The following is a 19,185-nucleotide window of genomic DNA, read 5'->3' on the forward strand; positions in this document are numbered from 1 at the left end:
TTTTGTGGCTTTTTTGTAAGTATTTTTTGGTCGTAAAGTTTTTCTATCTCTGTTTATGAATTTTTTAGTGATTTCACGTTTTTGATGATTTTTAAATGTTTTTTATGTATTAATTGCTTTGTAACGCCTGTGCAATTCAGCCTTTTGGGCTGCGATAAAGGCAAAGTGAAATAAACCATAAAAATATACAAAAAAGACTCCTGATGAATGTGGCTACATACAGATCAACTTACATCTGCATAGAGATATCTGAGGAAAATTTCATTGCCAAGGCCTGGTCTATCCTCTGGTTGTGCCACTTCGTAATCGTTCTAGAACAAAGAACACAAGAAAAATCAAGCTTAAAACATTAGGCATTCAACGACAAATTGAGAGAAGTGAACCCGATGTCACATATACTGATCTCAGCATGACCAACGGATGTCCCAATGCACATCTTAACAAACTCAAATTAGTCAACGAGACTTCTGCTTGTCCTGCCTTTAAAGCTACAATCTGATATACGCTTAGAAGTAACATCATACAACAACTTCAATTTGGCCACCAATTTTACATCAACACGTCCTCTGTCATGAGAAACGCCATGAGGGGGGATACACACGTACATCTATCCAGGGGCGAGGTGGGATGAGGGGAGGGAGGAAAGAGACAGTAGCAGAAGAACCAATAATTAAAAGTGTATGGTTTCAGCTATGAGGCACTGTCATGGAACATTTCTTTCTCTTTACTTTCCTTTTTCTTCTCCCGTCCCTCCACTTTTTCTCACTTTTTCAGGGGAGAGGTCCTGGCATGGCAAGACATCCCAATACTTCACGGCTTTGGTGCCTATTAGTACATGTATGTGCTCAGCTGACTTCCCAAGGGTCCTTACCTACCAGTACCCTGTAGAAACTCTTAAGGCTGGTTTATCCTTCAGGGAATGCAAATTCAACATCACAAAACATTTGCAGCAAAATTCACTCGAGATGAACTGTGTTCACCTTTCATGACTCACATGTACCGGTAACACCACGATTATTTGATCAGAAATCACTATGTCATGTCTGTGCATGATCTTGACATTTTCATGTTGAATGTGCACATGTGCATGTTTGTGTGTTCTTTTGCAATGGCAGCCATTTTGAAAGAAGAATGTCCTCTTGATGCAACAAGTAACATGAACCCCTCCTGCCAAATGCGATAAAATGAACAAAGAAGTAAAAAGCAATAATTGTCCATGTACTGGTACATGTAGATAACGCATACATGTACGATCTCTGTCATATGAATTAGAAGGTGCACAACTGTACAATGCATAATACTGACCAACAAACAAACCACAATGTCCTCCCACTTTAATTTGATGAGAAAAAACAATTTAGGGGACTACAAAGTTCCCTTCCTCCCCAAATACTAGCCTCACAAAGCCCTCACACCAAAGAAAGTCGGTTGAACAATCCTCCTTTTTGCATCTCTCCCCCAACAAAGAAAAATTGCCCATAAAAATTCCCTCTACTGGAGGATCAACATGTACATGTACATTGTACCCTTAACTGAACCCAAATTAGGAAATCACATTTTAAACTAACCAATAAACTCCCCACCTGTTTTCATTACTCATCATAAAGAAAAAAATATTTTATTTTTCGTTTGAACAATTAGTCTGTGGGAGGGGAAGGGGTCAAGATAAAAAGCACTCTTTGTACCGGTACACTGGTAAAATTACTTTGAAAAAAAAAAATGGATGGCCCCTCAGCTGATGTGTAGGCCCTACTGTCCATGCAGCCAGTGAAAAATGTGACAGTTTTCATACTGAACAGGTAAATCTGGTCTCCACATGGTATCCACAGACTTATATATAAAAAAAACCTGGACTTGCAACGCCTTGGTATGAAATAGAAGCCAACCAGTGGCCATTTTACTGAGCCAAATATAAATGCGCGGCTTGGCTCGCTTCTACTGACGCCAGGGAGAACAAAGGCGGGCACTGCCGGGCAAGCTTTGTATTCGGCTCGGTAAAATGGCCGCTAGTGGATGCAATCATCTCTACAAGCTGATTAAGGATATTACGTGTCCAGATTTTTTATATACGTCTGTGATGGTAACCTGCAACTTGAGTGCAGCACCATTTTGTTCATGTCCATTTTCCTTACCATGCTTACACGTTTTTGACCCACAGTGTACGGATGTGAGATACTTACATGTATGTAATTATTGACAGCTATAATGAGGGAAATGGAATTTAAACACCCAAGGGACTCTGAGCACCAGAAGTGAAACCAATGGTGCTAAGTGTCAGTATGAGCATATTCTCACCTGAAGATGTAAAATTTAATTTTAAAAAACCAAGTCCATATCTTGGTTTGTTGCTGTACAGAAAGTTCTGCAACACTCATGGACTTAATGCATCACTATGTCGGTGTAAATTGGTCAAGCATGTCTTGCTCAAAAGCAGAATCTCTACATGTATGTCTGAAAAACCATTCATACATGTAAATACCTAAGACAGTTTAGCCATTTCTATTGGTCGAGTGCTTGTCACATGGCCAGTCTTAAATTAAAGGGTTGATAATGCACCAGCACGTAGGGTTCCATAACACAGACAGAGGGTTATTGGGTTATTTGAAAATCCTTAAGTGAAACTGTCAAACAAAATTAGTGGAAATTTCAATTCTTTAAATTAACTTTAACTTTCTAACCTAAGGTGTATATGAATAGGAATGACTACATCTACATGTATGCTTGGCCAGTCTTACTTCATTCAAGTCCACAGAACGGACACTGATAACGTCCCTCACCGTCAGCTCGGGCAATTATCACCATCCATTTTCCTGATTCTGGCCTTAATCAAATATTTAAGACCAGTGAAGCATTTATTATTCATTCTATTATATTTGGAGCAACATCTGCATGTGTCTTCAACCTCCGCAGACACTGTATTAGGCCAAAATAAAAGACTCCGGTTTCTGGTCATGGGCTTGGTCCAACAGTGGTGCAGTGACGCAGTGTGTTTTTTTTTGCCCCTTCCTCTTTGTTTTCCCTTAGAAGTGATATACATGTACCGGTACATGCACATGTACATGTATACTTTAGACCACATGGCCTTGTTACTATGAGAAGTGTAAATTGACAATTTTGAATTATTAAAAAGACCATAAAATATGCCAAGAGGCAATGGCTTCAGTCATCTCACTCTAACAAGAGGCTTCTATTCTTGGCTAGATTGAGCTTGTTAAAATACAGTAGCAACACCACAACGGGAAAATTAAATGTGAAAACTAAATGTTCAGCTCCAGTTTCCGGTTTTCAATGACATTCTCATGAGGTAGCTGTATATGACATTCTTTGTACATTGTTTTCTGCTTTAGCTTATATATTATTATTTTAGCTTATATATTAAAAAAAATAAATAAATAAAAACAGTTCAGCTCTTGAATCAAAATGAAAATAAAATTCTCATGAAGTAAATGATATACTGTTTTCAGTTTTAGTTTATAAGAAACAAGTTTCATATAAAATTCAGCTCAGAAAATAATATCCCCTATCACTGTCATCTACATTTTTTGTACCTTTGTTCTTGGCAAGTGACAATGCCTGAGTTGTTACATGTATGGTTGTCATATTGCGGTGTCCATTGCCGTTGCATGCACTGCATACGTACATTACATGTACCGCCACTGCCTCACCGACACTGAAATAGACTGGCCCCTCACAGTTTGTTGCTTAAAAGCATTTTCAATTTGTATACATAAGGAGGATGTAAGATCACTTTGTTTGTCTAGTTCACAGACATAGGCCCGGGTCCCAATCAATTGGCTACAGCCTGAAATTACAGAGTATTTTGCAGCATCCACGACCACTTCCCATTGAATTACAGGGTATGCATAATAGCAAGCCGAAGCCAACTGATTCGGACATGGCCTTCGTGTAAAGATACATGAATGACGTCAACTGATAAGATTGTCCGACTGAAATGTACGGAGGCCTAGGGGATTCCTTTACTGTACAAATTACTCAACCCCACCCATCAAAAACACATTAAAATTATGAAGTAGCAGATTCCAGCCGATTAAAGTAAGTTTGGGAGCTTTTGGAAATTGTTTTATGCAAAATAAAAAACTTCTTTATTTTGCCGATGCGCAAGTCTCCGGGAGACTTTTGGAGGCCTTCAGGAACAAATTAAAAAAAATTGAAATCAACTTTAAAAAAACTAAAACCACAGACAAAATATTGCAGCTCTCCGAACAGCTGATCGATCATATCACAGTGGCAGTAATTGGCTGCTCCCATCAACTGTACATGTACACTGAAAGTAGACGCAGTACCAATGAATAGTCTGGTTAGCGGTTCCTGTGCAAATTATGGTTTGGACAGTGGGATGGGGACTATCCCTAACCCCCTAGGCCCTTTTTGCTAGGACCTTCCTCAATCCTCCAGAATCCTCCAATTTGGGGGCAAAAAAATAATAAAATAATAAGAAAATGATCCTTTTAAGTCAGTTACATTTGTGTAAACAGGCATCCTTTTATGGGTGCAGGGAGCTGTGACTGTGGAGATTTTGTCATTTACTTTTGTTTTCTTTACATATAAAGAGTAAATACCACACCAAGGTCCATCGTTCTAAACCTGGGTTTGTTCTCAACTACTGTAAGGGCACAGGCCCCACTGCTACCGTAACATGTACATGTATGTGCCAAAATGGGACTCTCTAATACGGTGAGAATGCATCTAATGGTATGACAAGAACACTTTTAAAATCTGAGTTTTCAGGCATACATGTACAGAACTTCCTGTCTGAGACTGCCAATTTTTGATGTGCTATTTTGGAGCCTCTTTGTACCGTCACCACTGACTCTAATTTAATAACACTGGCTATATGAACTTTGTACTTTTCACGGCAAGGCCTTTAATTTAATATTACAGGCATGGAATCATAAAAACACAGGGCGTGCATCCCATTTGTAGGATTTTTAAAATAATGTACAAGGCCATGTCTTGGAAAGTTTTGAGAAAAAAAAGGAGCAAGAATCCATTATCCTTTACCATGTTTACCTATTTGTCAAAAGGTCGAGTTCCTATGAGGGACCTTGGATGACAAACATGATCATGCAAACGTACAATTTATTAAAAATGGACTAGGGAAGTTACAGATGACTCAAACCCCAAAACCAAAAGCCCCACCTTATCCCAACTAAAAACTTTTACGATATTACACAGCTGGTCAATGATCAATGGTATCAGCCTCTGATATTCCTACCAGTACGGTATTCCAGACAATGAAAAAATTATCCTGTTTCTAGTAGTCATGTGCTCAAAGTACAGTTTCAACTGCACTGGATCTATTTTACTTGTGAGTATTCTGATTCTCGATTTCCATTTTGTTAAACAAATCTCCTACTTCTTCTGCCACAAAATTCTGCATTGCTGTAATTCCACTGAGCCCTTCTCACCTGATACACGTACATTTGTTTGAAATACCATTACATCAGAAACTCTTGAGCTATCCAAATTGTTCAGTCTCGCTGTAAGTAATGTGCCCCAATGGATGGCAATTTCCTCCCCATTCAAAAGCGGCAGGTTTCTTCAGAGGAAAGTGCAGGCTGTACCAAAAACCTTTCCATATTGTCAGCTGATTATACCACAAGAGACAATACTACTGTGGGAGGAGGGGGTGGACAAAATGGCCTGGCTTATTTATAGCTCTGCATGTCATTCCACCCACGCATCTTTCCTACCCTCGCTCTGTCCCTGCGCCACCAGGCATTTGAGCACCTAGCAGCTGACAATTGCCGAGGACGAAAATGCAGCGTGTACATGTATCCTGGGTTCAATCCCAGGGTAAGAGGGTCAAAGGTCAACGACAGCGATGCAACCAATGATCCACCATACACTTGTGTTATTATCAGCCTTCCAGGTTGGTGGTGCCTATGATGCTGTCGGATCTGCTGAGCTCTTTTCCTGAACATCTTTCATCTGATCATCATCGGCATATTAGCCTATGCAACATTCAGTTGATTAACCGCGTGCATAACCCCAAGGGATTTCATTTGCTCACGAACCTGCATATTTCGTTGGACAGCAATGATGTCCCCCCCCATCTGAATACAGGTGATGTGTTTACTACCGCCAAAAGCATATTAAATTACACGAAGTACAATCCCTTTTTATTCACTAACAAATGTCGCTTGTGATAACTTCAGGGACTGCAGCCTAGACCTGCCGGCTCTTGTCACACGGTCTTTGAAATTACAAGATGGCAGGTGGTTCCTGCAGGTGACATTGCATTCATCCATCTAACATTTCACATGCTGCACATTTTTAGGAATGATGAGACTTTTTCGTGGAATGGTAACCTGCTCCAAATTTGCATGTCAAACAACACGGAAGGACAAAAACCAATGCCGGGTCTGATTCCCAGCATCGGGGTTCTAAAAGAAAACCACTGTCCCCATAACTGTGTCTTCATCTGTGCATACTTACAACTGCATCCAAGAAATTGACAGCTGTGTTGTAGTCTTCATTTGTCGAACAAAAGGATTTAAAAAGAGCGCGTCCAATTGGTTGTTCTTCACATATACTATCAAAATTTCTATCTGCAGAGAGGAGAAAAAAAGAGAAAGAAAAACAATGGATTTAGTTCAGTTGTGTGTATCTCATCAAAGCCAGAACAGAATCTAATGGTTTGTTTTTATTGCATGTAGAAAACTATACTTGATGTATACAGTGGTGTACATGTGTGTTTGCCTAAAGGCTTCCTGTGAAATACGTGTACCCATTCATTTCTTGTGTTCTGTATCAACTGTTATACATAAAAACACATCAATGGTAAACTCAGGGTTTTCCAGATTTTAGAAGAGAATGTTTGAAAAACCTGAAGTCAGGAAAATCCTGATAAAAAATGACATCAGGAATAATCGTGACAAATCTTAGCCCTGTTAAAATATTCTCTAATATACTGCATGGCACACTGTCCCAAGTTTGAAATCAAAGATTTTTGGTTTGTTTGTGTGTTTGTTTGTTTTTTTGTGTGTTTTTCTGATTTGCTCATTTTTATAAAAGAGCAGAAACAAACATTATTTGCTGACTTTGCTTCATGATTACTGTGTACATGAATGTAGACATGACCTATATTATATTGGTTAGGACTGGACCATCACTGCAAAATGGCATTACTGAATATCAGACATCTTGGCAATGGTAGTCAGGACATACCGGTACTAGTACAAAAAGGGATACAAAACCCTTCACTTTAGTTTTAAAATGAAAAAAACTTGCCAGTACAAATGTGTCCTTCATTTTACCATGGCTGGTCATAGCCAGCTTAACAATCAAAACTAACAAATCAGGGGTGTCACAATGTACCCCCGCTACATGTATACATTCGTTTACAGTTTTCTGTCAAACATGAATGGATCACTGCAGAGCCAATTTGTCTTACAATGGCAGGTACAAATGTACATGTACCAGTATGCACAAAAACCTACATATAAATTGTTTGATCACACTGGAAAATCACAGGTTTCAGGAGAATATGCCAATGATGATGCTGAATATGTCATGTCTTCTTAGCTACGAGTACACTGATGGCCGGCTGAAAAATGTAGATCTCCCCTGAGCTTTGTTCAAGATGTGAGGTACGGTACCGGTACATGTAGATGCAATGCAGCCTAGGGTACTCACTAGCCTGCCTGAACAAGCACACTTCAAGTGACACATGCACACCATTTGGCTCTCGGGAGCACACAAGTACAGACGTACAGTGCATACATGTACATGTATGTTATGCCTATGTACATATCAAATGTCATGGGCGAATTCCAACCAACAACCAACACATACAGGTACATGTAAATGAACATGTAATGGGGAAGCACTGCCTGTATCCTTCTCTTTTTTACACAAAGACATACAGGGTGGCAGAAGTGTCTTCCAAAGTGTCACTGCCTTTGATGAAAAAACAAATACAAGGGCTTTATATAGGAAGGGGTATACATGTAAATTATTCAGCTTGGGGAAGATGGGGGACGATGTAAGTCCCCTCACTTTTTTTTGGGGGGGGGACCATTTGATCACCCCCTCCCCCTCCCAATTTCACTGGTGAGAAAAAAGAAATAGTTTTAACAGGGTAGGAGAAGACACATACAAACATGACAAATGACACATAGCCCGGTAATTGAAACAGGTAGCATGTGTCATATTAAACACATTAGGGAATCATAAAGTGCTGTTCATCTTCCACCAAAATTAGCCAATCAAAATTTGACAACTACCGGTACATGTACCGTGAATGTTTGTGAAAATCACATACATGTACATACATGTATGGAATGATTATGAGCAGTAATACCCAACCAAGCATAATGAAGAGGTTTACATTGTTATTGATATTTGGGGGGGATCTCCAGACCACATCCATTCAAGATGGCAATCGCCTATTGCAATGACAAATGACAGCAAAGGGGCTGTAATTTAATGAATTCAGGACTGTTCGATAACAACAATATAACTGGATGACATGGATAAAGGCACGCTGGACATCTGCTGGGCAACTTTGTTTGTGCTGCCCAGAACTGACTCAGCACAGTGAAATCATTCCTAATATAATAAAGGCCCTGTGTGCTATCTGCAAACCACGACCAAATTCTCTTGTGCCCATGCCACTGGTAGCACACTGTTACAAACTGTACACCGGTACCCCTGCACATCATGCTTAAGATACAAGTGAGTATATACATACAGTGTACATACATGTACATGTACAGTATACAAACCCATCATGTACACGTACATGTACATGTATGCACCCGTAGGTGCAGATACCGGCCAGATGAAGTATGGGGTATGGTACCAGTATACATGCATAACACATTTAACTTTGATAGAAATGTATGTACGTGTACATGTACAAAATCCAACCACTTATATTTATCCTCACTGAATTCACACCAAGTGTATGTACACGTGCATACATGTATGTAAAACTGTGTCACAAAGAAAACCCCGAACCAGGAAATGCAGAAATTCCAAACCCTGCCAATTTTAATTTTGCTGACAGTTCTTTCCTTCTTTGCCTGCTAGACGCCTTCATGCATGAGAGGATCACATAAATTCTCTGGTCTGTGTCGGCTGCATGGGCTTCAGTGGGAGTGACGTCAATGCACGGTCTGTATAGCAGGAGCAATATACTTGTACATCTACATATATGTGCTGTACACTTCTAGCTGTGCAGAAGTTGTGATACCATAATGTATTGGACAGGGAACGATAGAGGCGCCAATCTACGTGTTATCGGAACATATCTAAGAACTATGACTAAGGACAAATCCAGACAAAACAGAGTTGGGGTTTTCTGGTCAAACACACGCGTGTTTTTGGTACCCTTCCCATATATGTACATGTACCGTACACTGCATGTACACTGTGCATATATGTATGGTTTGGACAAATATCGATATCTGCGATGCAAATTGTAAAGTTTTCTGAAATTTGAAAATGTACAATGTACCTGTATGTGTACAAATTAAATACAGGTAAGTACACGTACATGTAAAACTTCATTCCAAAATCAGGTATGCAAAGAACAAGCCAATTCCTCAGGCTTGCAAAAAGCAAGCAAGTTCCACAAAACGCATGACTTTGCCAAGTGTTTCTTATTTTGCTAAGGCAAGCAGATACATGTACATGGACACATAAACGAACACAATGGTGGTCCACATAAAATGTACCGGTATCGCAGGCATTCAGTACATTATATAGCAATTTTCAGGTAATTGATGTGCAAGTTCCCAGCTCCGGTCCAGCCTACACAAACGTGGCAGTATACTCGTACATGTACAATGTACAGGTTGCATGTACCGGTACCGGTGCCTTTACATGTACATGAATTTGTCCCCACAAGAATTTCTGGGCAAAGTTTCCAAGTTTCCGTGCATGTACGTGTACACTCACAAGTTGAAAATAAACTCCAAAATTCTGGCATTTTGTTCAATGTACATGGATAAATGTTCCTCTCCTTCCAAATTTCACCTTTAGTGTAGTCCTCAATGGATGTCTGATCGCAGAATGAAATCAAGTTTTCCTTGGTCACGCATGTACGTAGCTTAAAATAATTACCTGTTATCGCTACATGCAGTTGTTCCACTGGTTCCCACTGCTAAATCAGAACTACAGTACATGTAGATTGACTGGGAACCATTCTGTAGCAATGGCATTTCACTACATCCAAAACTACCAGGTCAGAATTTTAGCTCACAAAAGCATTGTTGAAAACAATTAATACATTTGCATGAACATGTATCATATGAAGGTTACTGCCATCTATTTATCAGCTGACATACTTTATGAATCTGTTTTTAGATCCCTGCCTTGTGTTTTGATATTGCAAAGAAAGACTGTCTGTAAAGTCGCCCATCTTGCACACACCTGCCGGTTTCCATGGCCCCTGCACATGCATGAATATGTACCCAGGAGCAACACTGACTACATGTTAAAGCATGTATATGTACATGACTTTTCTAATTACCGGTAATCTTTCTTGAAAGAAACCTCTTGAAAACTGATTAAGATATCAGACATTGCAAGTTTTATGCCAACTTTTCCAGAATTTTATCATTTATTTTAAAAAATCTTTGAAAACAAATACGGCCACTGACAGGTTTGGCACTTCCCAGGCCCTGCAGAATTCACTGAGTTACACAAGGCTGACAACCTTGACAACTCATACCCTGGGATTCTCTGCCGAATGTGCAAGCCCCGCCTTATTCATCCATTTTCACTGGCAATTCAGCATCAGCCTTGGGTCTGGAGGACAGGTACATATAGAAAGGATAAATCTCACTGACAGAAAAAAAAACAAAATTGCCAAAGGCAGGGATTAACAAGAGTGGGTGTACGTGTGTACATGTACAGTACATGTACAATGTATGTACCGGTACTGTACCGTCCGTACGTAAGTTCAGCATCTTGTTCATGTACTGGTACATGTATATGCACATACTACAGTACATGTACACCAAGGTACATGTACCGCGATTGAATTGAGGGTCTGTGGGTGCAGTGTCCTAAATTCAAGAAAAACTCTCCCAGGCCGAGGCGCTTAAAAAGTAACCCTACAGATTCTTTGGAAAAGAAGGGTCCGTGTAGGCTAAGAAATTGTGGGATTGTGTAAGTATGGCCCAGAATCATCTCTGTAGATTCAGAGGCACCCATCTGGGGCCAAAGCAGACAAAAATGGGATTGAAATTTTGTCAGAAGAGCCTGAGAAAGTGAGGGATGTCATTTGAAAAATGGCTGCTGAGAAGACTTAGGAACATTCACTTTTTGGGCGGTGAGTTTGGTAAAAAAACTCATTGGTTAACCTACAAAAATTGAAAACCAAATGAAATCTAAACGACCAAAAAAACACATTATTTTTTGTTTGAGAGGCCTCGGGGACTTCAGTTGCCTGCCATGGGGCTCCAAACTTGGTTGATTTTTCACTATTTTCAATGGAGCTTGAATTGGTTCAGTGCACCCCTTTGTTCATATCCAGGCAAACAACTACAGGACACATGTATATACCATGTGTTATTACTCACGGTACATCCGTTTTCAAAATTCTTCAAAAATTCATACCGTAACTTGGTACATGTACAACACATGTACGGTACATGTACAGCATTTGGTACATATACAAACATGTACATGCACAAACATGTTCTGGTACATACATGTACATGTATATCAGCTGCGGCTTGACCACAGTTTCCTCTGCCAATGATATTGCTGTGTTTCAAGTGTTGATACGAAAAATTTGTACTAATCCTATGCACAGAATACTTCATTACATGTACACATACATGTAGGTACATTGTACCATTCGCTGGTGTGTAAGCCTCACCTTACTAACCCATAAATGTACATGTACATGAAGTACATGTATACATACAGTATAACAGTGTATTTTTGATCACTTTTATAACTGATTTTTGTAACTGAAAGCAATATAACAAAAGTGTGCCAATCCAACAACCTAGAGAACAATATAAATGAGGCCAAGCTGTTCAGACCTTACAGTAGCTGATAGTCTACATGTACATGTATGACTGGCACTACAGTTAGAAAACCATGCCAAGGCAATTTGCCTGGCTAATTTCACTACTGCCAAACACCTTTGCATAGTCCTCTAACACCTGTCCTGTAAACATTGACAAGGACACGTCCAGGTCCTAGAGTAGATTCTGTCTCCCAAGTGAGTGGTGTTTTAGACTTAGAATCAAGTCTGGACTACTGGTACATTGCTCTTCCCTGTCAGTCGTAGTACACAGTCGTCACACTCGGCTACTCGCCTTTCTGTGATATCCAGCGTCAACGTCAAAGATTGTACAGTGTGTGAAGTCCGACTTGAGGGATAAGCCAATCAGACCCCCCCACCCCTTGGTGATATGTAGTTGTTTTTGCATATGAATGACATAATCTTGCATAGTGTATACTATACGGAATTTCCAACAGCAGACTAGTCAAAGTAGTCAGACTTATAGACTCGTTCATTATAATGGAAGTATGAACGATATTTTTAAAAAAAGTCTGGCAACTTGATTGGCTGCTACCTGTTTTGGTAGATGAACTCATCCGCTGTAAACAAACATTTGGCGGAATCGTCAAGTCTGGATTTCTCGACTAAGGGGACACAAGAGAGCGAGAAGCAAGTAATGCTACACAGCCTCAGAATCCAAAGCACAAATGCAGACAACATCACAGAGAATGCCGACTTGAGTCAAGTCTAGTGGCATTCTGGAAACAGAAGTTGTCTCAGATGTCAATCACCACAAACAGACCCAACTCAATCAATGGCAATAAGCTGCTCAGATAAAAACAATGAACTCGGTAAAAATCACAACCAATACCCTTGCAACCAAAGCAATTCCCAATTACGACCACCAAAATGCTCCCAGCTGAAGGGCCATCACAAATTTTGATGACAGGTTTGAGGGCAACTTCTAGATCATAACAGTACATTTACACCCTCATGAACCAGTACAGAACTGCTACACAGTACATGTACTACATGTACATGCATACATGTACAGGGCCTACTAGTAAAGCAGCTTGAAGCCCTGTACCAGCAACTTCACACGGTTGTAAAAATTATGCATTTTATGTAGATGCACAAGTCCACAGTTCCAAGGGAGAAAAAAACAAGGCTCTAGGAAATTTTATTCCGTGATTAATTTTCCAAGTTGAACAGATACCGTACATGTACAGGTATATTACAGTACATGTAAGATTCACACATACGTGCAGTACACAACCACTTGTACTGTGGTTGTGGGGACACATACTGCTACAGGTACACTAAAGCCCTTTTCACACAACAGAAACTCGAAAGGTTTGAGAAATTTTCTCATGCTTGAGAAATCTTACAAAAGTGCCATCGTGTGAAAGGTCACCAATGCTTCGAGAGTGACAAGCATTCCTGGTGAATCCTTGAGATATTTTGGAGGAGGTCCGGACCAACGACAAAATCTTCCGGTAGCGGAAGATTTCTCAAGCAACCCATGAGAAACGAATTTGTGAATGGACGCACTGTTTATTGTACAACGTCCCCTGCGATAACCTACACAATGCGAATGCATAGTGACCTCCAACCCCACGGCACGCACAAGCCCTTTAACTTCGTTTCAGGTATGTCCAGCGATCGTGGCACTGCTCGCCGGTGCAATCGGGAATACCTCCCACGACTTCCTGCCACACGTGGCTATTGTGGACCATGCCATCCATTTTTGCCTTAATTGCAGCGTTTTCCATGGCAGTCATAAGGCTGAGAGTCTCATCATAGTCCCAGCTTCTTGGTACTCCCTGAAACATCGGTTTCGGGAGAACATTTTTCATCTGCAAGTTTGACTCTGCCGATGTAGTGTCAGCCATTTTTCATCAATGGTCTCCAACCTTTAACCTCACATTGGCGCTGGTACTAGCGGTATTTGCCCTCAGTGAGTGTGGAGTTCACTGGCAACCCGCGAAATAAGCATTGCATCTCAAGAAATGCTTGCAAAATGTTACAGGATGCCGTGTGAAAGGACACGATCACAGTTTGTAAAGTAAACAATCCCCGCTCCGATATTGTGTCTCAAGCCTTGCGATTTTTTTTTGTCGTCGTGTGAAAAGGGCTTAACTCACCTGAGGTCCCCTGGGTAACAAGTACCTTAGAAACTTGCATATCTGGTTGGTTTATACCGTTAGTGATGAAAGAATGATTTTTTTTCTGAAATAATGGTTTGTCAAGTAATGTCATATCAGTACATACAGTATAAAGGTACAGGACGGTAACTCCCTCCCACAATTGAGCAATTCACTGATATCACATACATGTGTGTACACATGTACTGTAAATGAACCAAACTTTCAAACATAATACACATGTACATGTGTAATTTGTTTTTAAAACAATTCTCAAACAACACAAATTGAAGAGCTGTAAAAACCATGTACATTGATAAAGAAATATCTTTTTTCCTTAGAGTGGATATATAGATGGAATCATCTTTCCAACTAATACATGTACATGTATATGTTGTCACATGCCAGTGCCATCGCAAAAATCAGTTCACACAACCAGTTCAATACATGAAAGCGACCAACAAAAATCAAATGCATACCATTTGGAGGATTCAGTTTTTTGCAAATCCCCACACGACGAATAAATCATGATAGTGGACAAGTGGCATAATGACAATGCTTAGCCACTTTATGACACTGCATTTACAGCAAAGAGTGCGGAGTCCTGACCTTTTTGAAACGGGCAGCTACACGTATATCTTAAATACCAAGATTCCAACGACATTTTGGAAAACCGTTGAAATGTTGAATTTTTGTGGTGGTGTTTGAACATTTTAATGAAAAAAGTTCAAATCCATTTACATATTTTCCTAAACATTGAAATGGACCCGTCCCTTTTAGAGGTTTGACGTTCTGATTGACACAATCTGGCATTCATTTTATTATAAACAATACCTGTAAACTGTACCAGTAATCTGATTTTTGGAACACTTTACTACTCGGTCATATTTAAGGAAAAATTTCCACACCTTTGCAAAAAGGAAATTCACAACAAATTTCAATGGGGGAAACTTTTCACATCTTTTTACACCATTGGGCAAATTTTTCACAACTTTTTACACAAACTGTGGGAAATTTTTTCCAGTTTTTTTCACAAGTGGGAAAACTTCAGAGGAGTGGGAAAAATTTCACCTCTTTTTTCTCGCAAGTGGGAAATTTGCCTGTTCATGTTAACGGGAAATTTTCTTTTCACAATTTTTCCCCAGTCATTTTCGCAGGATTAAGTTTCAATTGCAGTGTACCGGCACTGTACTTTATATACATGTACCTGTACATGCAACATTTGCAGATGCCAGTCTCTAATTTAAGAAGGACACAAGTACCTATTTTGACATAACCTTACACATGCATGCGTGTTACTTTAAAAAGGTTCATTTAGAGCTTTCAACTTTTTGGAAGGGTTTTGCCAGCGATATTCAGCAGAATGGCACTGACAAAAACCTACTAGATTGACAGACTGTGTGGTCAGGGAATGCACACTAACAAGCCCAAAATAAAATTCAATTCAAAATTCAATTTTTTTTATGAACAGGTCTGAATGTTACCAAAAATTTTAAAATGAAAAAGCTTGAAATCAGGCTTTCAACAAAAAACTGGCGACTGTGATATAATATGCACGCATATGTTTGTTTACTAGACTTGACAGAAGGAATGTGTACTGAATTTCATGGCATTAAATGTTTGGGGTTTTATCTAGTTCAATTTCTAAAGATGCAAATATCTTGGTTGCTCTCAGAAGAAATGAAAAAAAAAATGCAATCACTAATGGACGAGCAATCAGTAAGACCTGGTGCTTTGCCTGGGTGAACACAAACGACTGAAGCAATCAAATGATGGATGTGCACGGCTGCCAATTTATTTGGCTGAATGAACATCAAAATTATGATGTACCCGTACATCGCCAGCACAGTCCTGTGTTGAAGGAGAAAAAAATGAAATTGTAATGCTTGCATTGTTCAGTCAAGATTCTTACAAAACAATGTAGCAGCATACATACATGTACATGTACCGGTATGTATGTACATGCACATACATACCACACATGCAAACATGCACTTGAATGTGTTTTACACCTACCAGTACATGTACACTCAAATCAAGCAACTGGCAGAAGAATGAAGACTCACATGTACAGTGCATGTGCCAAGTACGGTACAGTATGTAATATTGGGGTGAATCCTGATAAAAAATCCTAAAATCAGGAAAAATCCTGACAAACCTCTGCCTTGGCTAATATGAATATTATTTTTCCAAAGGCAGGGGCATGCAAACTGACTGGTGCACATGTACAGGCCTGCACTACCGTAGTACATGTGCCGATACATGTACATGTACGTGTACATACCGGTATACGTGTACATGTACCAGTACACTGTATATGTGCATCTCAAACATGCACCTAAACCTGTCCATGTATGAACCAGGTACCAATACTAAGAACTGTGCACCACAGCTACCAGTATATGAAAATTCAGAATGATCAGTTCCTAGGAAAATTGCTTAGGGATTCAATACTAGAGGAGTCTGCTTATGGTACATGTATACATATACAAGAGTAAATTTTGAAATGTTTACATGTACACTGCGCCGCTGGTAACTTGAAAGAATTTTTTTCTTTGGACAGTATACATGTGTAATGTAATACTGTTTCAAACAAACCTACATGTACCGGTACTCTCACCAAAAAAACCACAGAACTTCTCAAAACACTTAATCTATTTAAAGTGACCAAACATGCTCACTGGAAATTGGAATACCAGTAAAGAACTACCGGTAATGTACATGCGCACTAGAACAGTCACATAAATCTAGGTACAGTACATGTACGTGTCACGCTCATACCGGCAGCACAAATGACTTCAGTATGTACATGTTTGTACAATTTACAAAGCACATTTCCAACACCGCCCACGACCCACATTGCAAACATACATGCACATGTACCAGTGCTCGTATATATCCATGGTGCCCGTACATACTGGACATGTACATGTACAACATCTACTGGCAGACGTCAAGAATGTGTTCTTTATACAATGCCTACGGGTATGGTGACAAGTCCCTCTGGAGTTGAGCAAATGGGACGCAAACAAATGTACATAAAACTGTACTGGTACCCGCACATTGGACCTTACATGTACATCTTCTATCCTGTAACCTGCATCCATGTTAGATCAACCCAAACCAATTGCGTACTTGCGCCCATATACTGGTGCATATACATGTACATGTAGGTGCCGGTGTGTACAATGTAAGTACATTGTATTGGCCCACTAGGTTCAATTTGTTTTTTTTTTTTGGTGCGATTATCTCAATCAATCATTCTCACTTTTTTTTTTAAACAAAGCACACTATCCATTTATTAATAATTGCTGGTGTAAACAAAATACAAGTAAACTCAATCCTTTCCCATCCAAAGATTGCTTCATACCGGTACTCCTATATTATGAAACTTACTGGTACATGTACATGTATGTACAGTACATGTATGTTGCACATTTACATGTATATATGTACATACCAGTACATGTCATAGTGTACAGTACGCATATACTGTACGTGAAAAACAGTAAACTGGAAGCAAATAACACAGATTTGCTAAGATAAATGTACATGTATGTACAGGGGGGTATTTAATCAGCGTTAATGATACCGGTAGCAGTACATATACACTGTACACATGTGTACATGCACGTCTGCAAATATACCGGTATGTACGGTACAGTGTTGACAATGTGTTGTACAAGTAGGCAATGATTGCAACACATGTACATGTACATGCACACATGTGAATCAACATGTCGGTACATATGGTACATGTATGTATGTACATTCATGTATGTTTATGACTGTAGATTGACATTCTTCCAAATGTTGCAATAACTACAGTAGGGCAAGTATGGGTGCAGTGGCAGACACAAAAAGTGCTTTGACATCATTGGCTTTTCTTCTGTCCTTGGTCAACATCAGCTTAACTGTCATGAATGTGCCAAGTGTCATCCAATATCATTGGACAAATGAGGTTTCAGTACAAATGTACAGTACACAACTGCAGTTTGCCAGAATACTCTTCTGAACATTTTACATAATACTGCATTCTTCAAAGGCTCCATGCAATGGGGAAATGAAACCTTACACTCCATTAATTGTTCTCAAGCTCGGGTTCTTCGAACAAATTTGTCAGTGTAGCCTGCTGCCCTTTATTACAGAAATCGCCAACCAGGCAAAATGCAAGGCCACCACATCAAAAATGTACAGGTACACTACAGTATGATCTCAGTAATTGACTAAGCACTGTCAATCTCAGGTGCAACTTGCACCAATAGGGTACTTCTACATGTACACTTTGTTTTATGCACACTGTGACTTTTACTATAACTCACATTGTGTACATGTATACAGGAAGGCCTCCAGAGTGTTTAATAAGGGGATAATTTCATTTGTCTGTGTAGGAGAAAACATGGTCAACACTTTGCAGTCCCTTTTATCTGACATAGCACCTGTACATGTACATGTGCCCAGGCAGGGACCGCAAGATGGGAAGTTTATCTAGGCAGATCAGAACTGAGTTATGGGGACATTTTCTCTGTCCCAACATTCTTGTCCTCAAAATCGGTGTGATGAGACTGTGGAACACATACCCCAGGTTTTTCACGTAACGTACATGTAACATGACAGGCAAAAGTATGTCAGGAAGTGTACATGTATCCATGTAGGCACGTGCATTTTCAATTCTGTGCATTTCTATTGGCAAGTTCGTGTACTCCAGAATGTTAACGGTAAGAGACTTCGAAGGCACGTGCATTTTTGACCTTCAAATATCATGTGACTGAAATCCGCTGTCCCTACAGCTACCGGTATGAACAAGCATGGGTGTACATGTACCCAGTATGTACATGTACATGTACCCAGTATGTACATGTACATGTACCCAGTATGTACATGTACATGTACCCAGTATGTACATGTACATGTACCCAGTATGTACATGTACATGTACCCAGTATGTACATGTACATGTACCCAGAATGTACATGTACATGTACCCAGTATGTACATGTACATGTACCCAGTATGTACATGTACATGTACCCAGTATGTACATGTACA

At 39.7% G+C, this 19,185-nt stretch overlaps 1 protein-coding gene across 2 annotated transcripts in view; it reads right to left on the reverse strand.

The window, feature by feature from the left end:
- The window catches only part of LOC110988180 (G protein-coupled receptor kinase 5-like), an 83,685-nt gene that overhangs the window by 47,153 nt on the left and 17,347 nt on the right, over positions 1–19,185 (reverse strand). For both annotated transcript variants that reach the window (XM_022251479.2, XM_022251478.2), the window contains exons 3-4: positions 6,460–6,572; positions 234–311 (exon numbers count right to left, since the gene is read on the reverse strand). In XM_022251479.2, coding sequence (XP_022107171.1) covers positions 234–311; positions 6,460–6,572 — 191 coding nt within the window. The remainder of the gene's footprint in view (positions 1–233; positions 312–6,459; positions 6,573–19,185) is intronic.

The sequence above is a fragment of the Acanthaster planci genome, linkage group LG13, assembly GCF_054643075.1.
Source record: "Acanthaster planci isolate LZ-2023a linkage group LG13, COTS_SCS, whole genome shotgun sequence".
Lineage (NCBI taxonomy): Eukaryota > Metazoa > Echinodermata > Asteroidea > Valvatida > Acanthasteridae > Acanthaster > Acanthaster planci.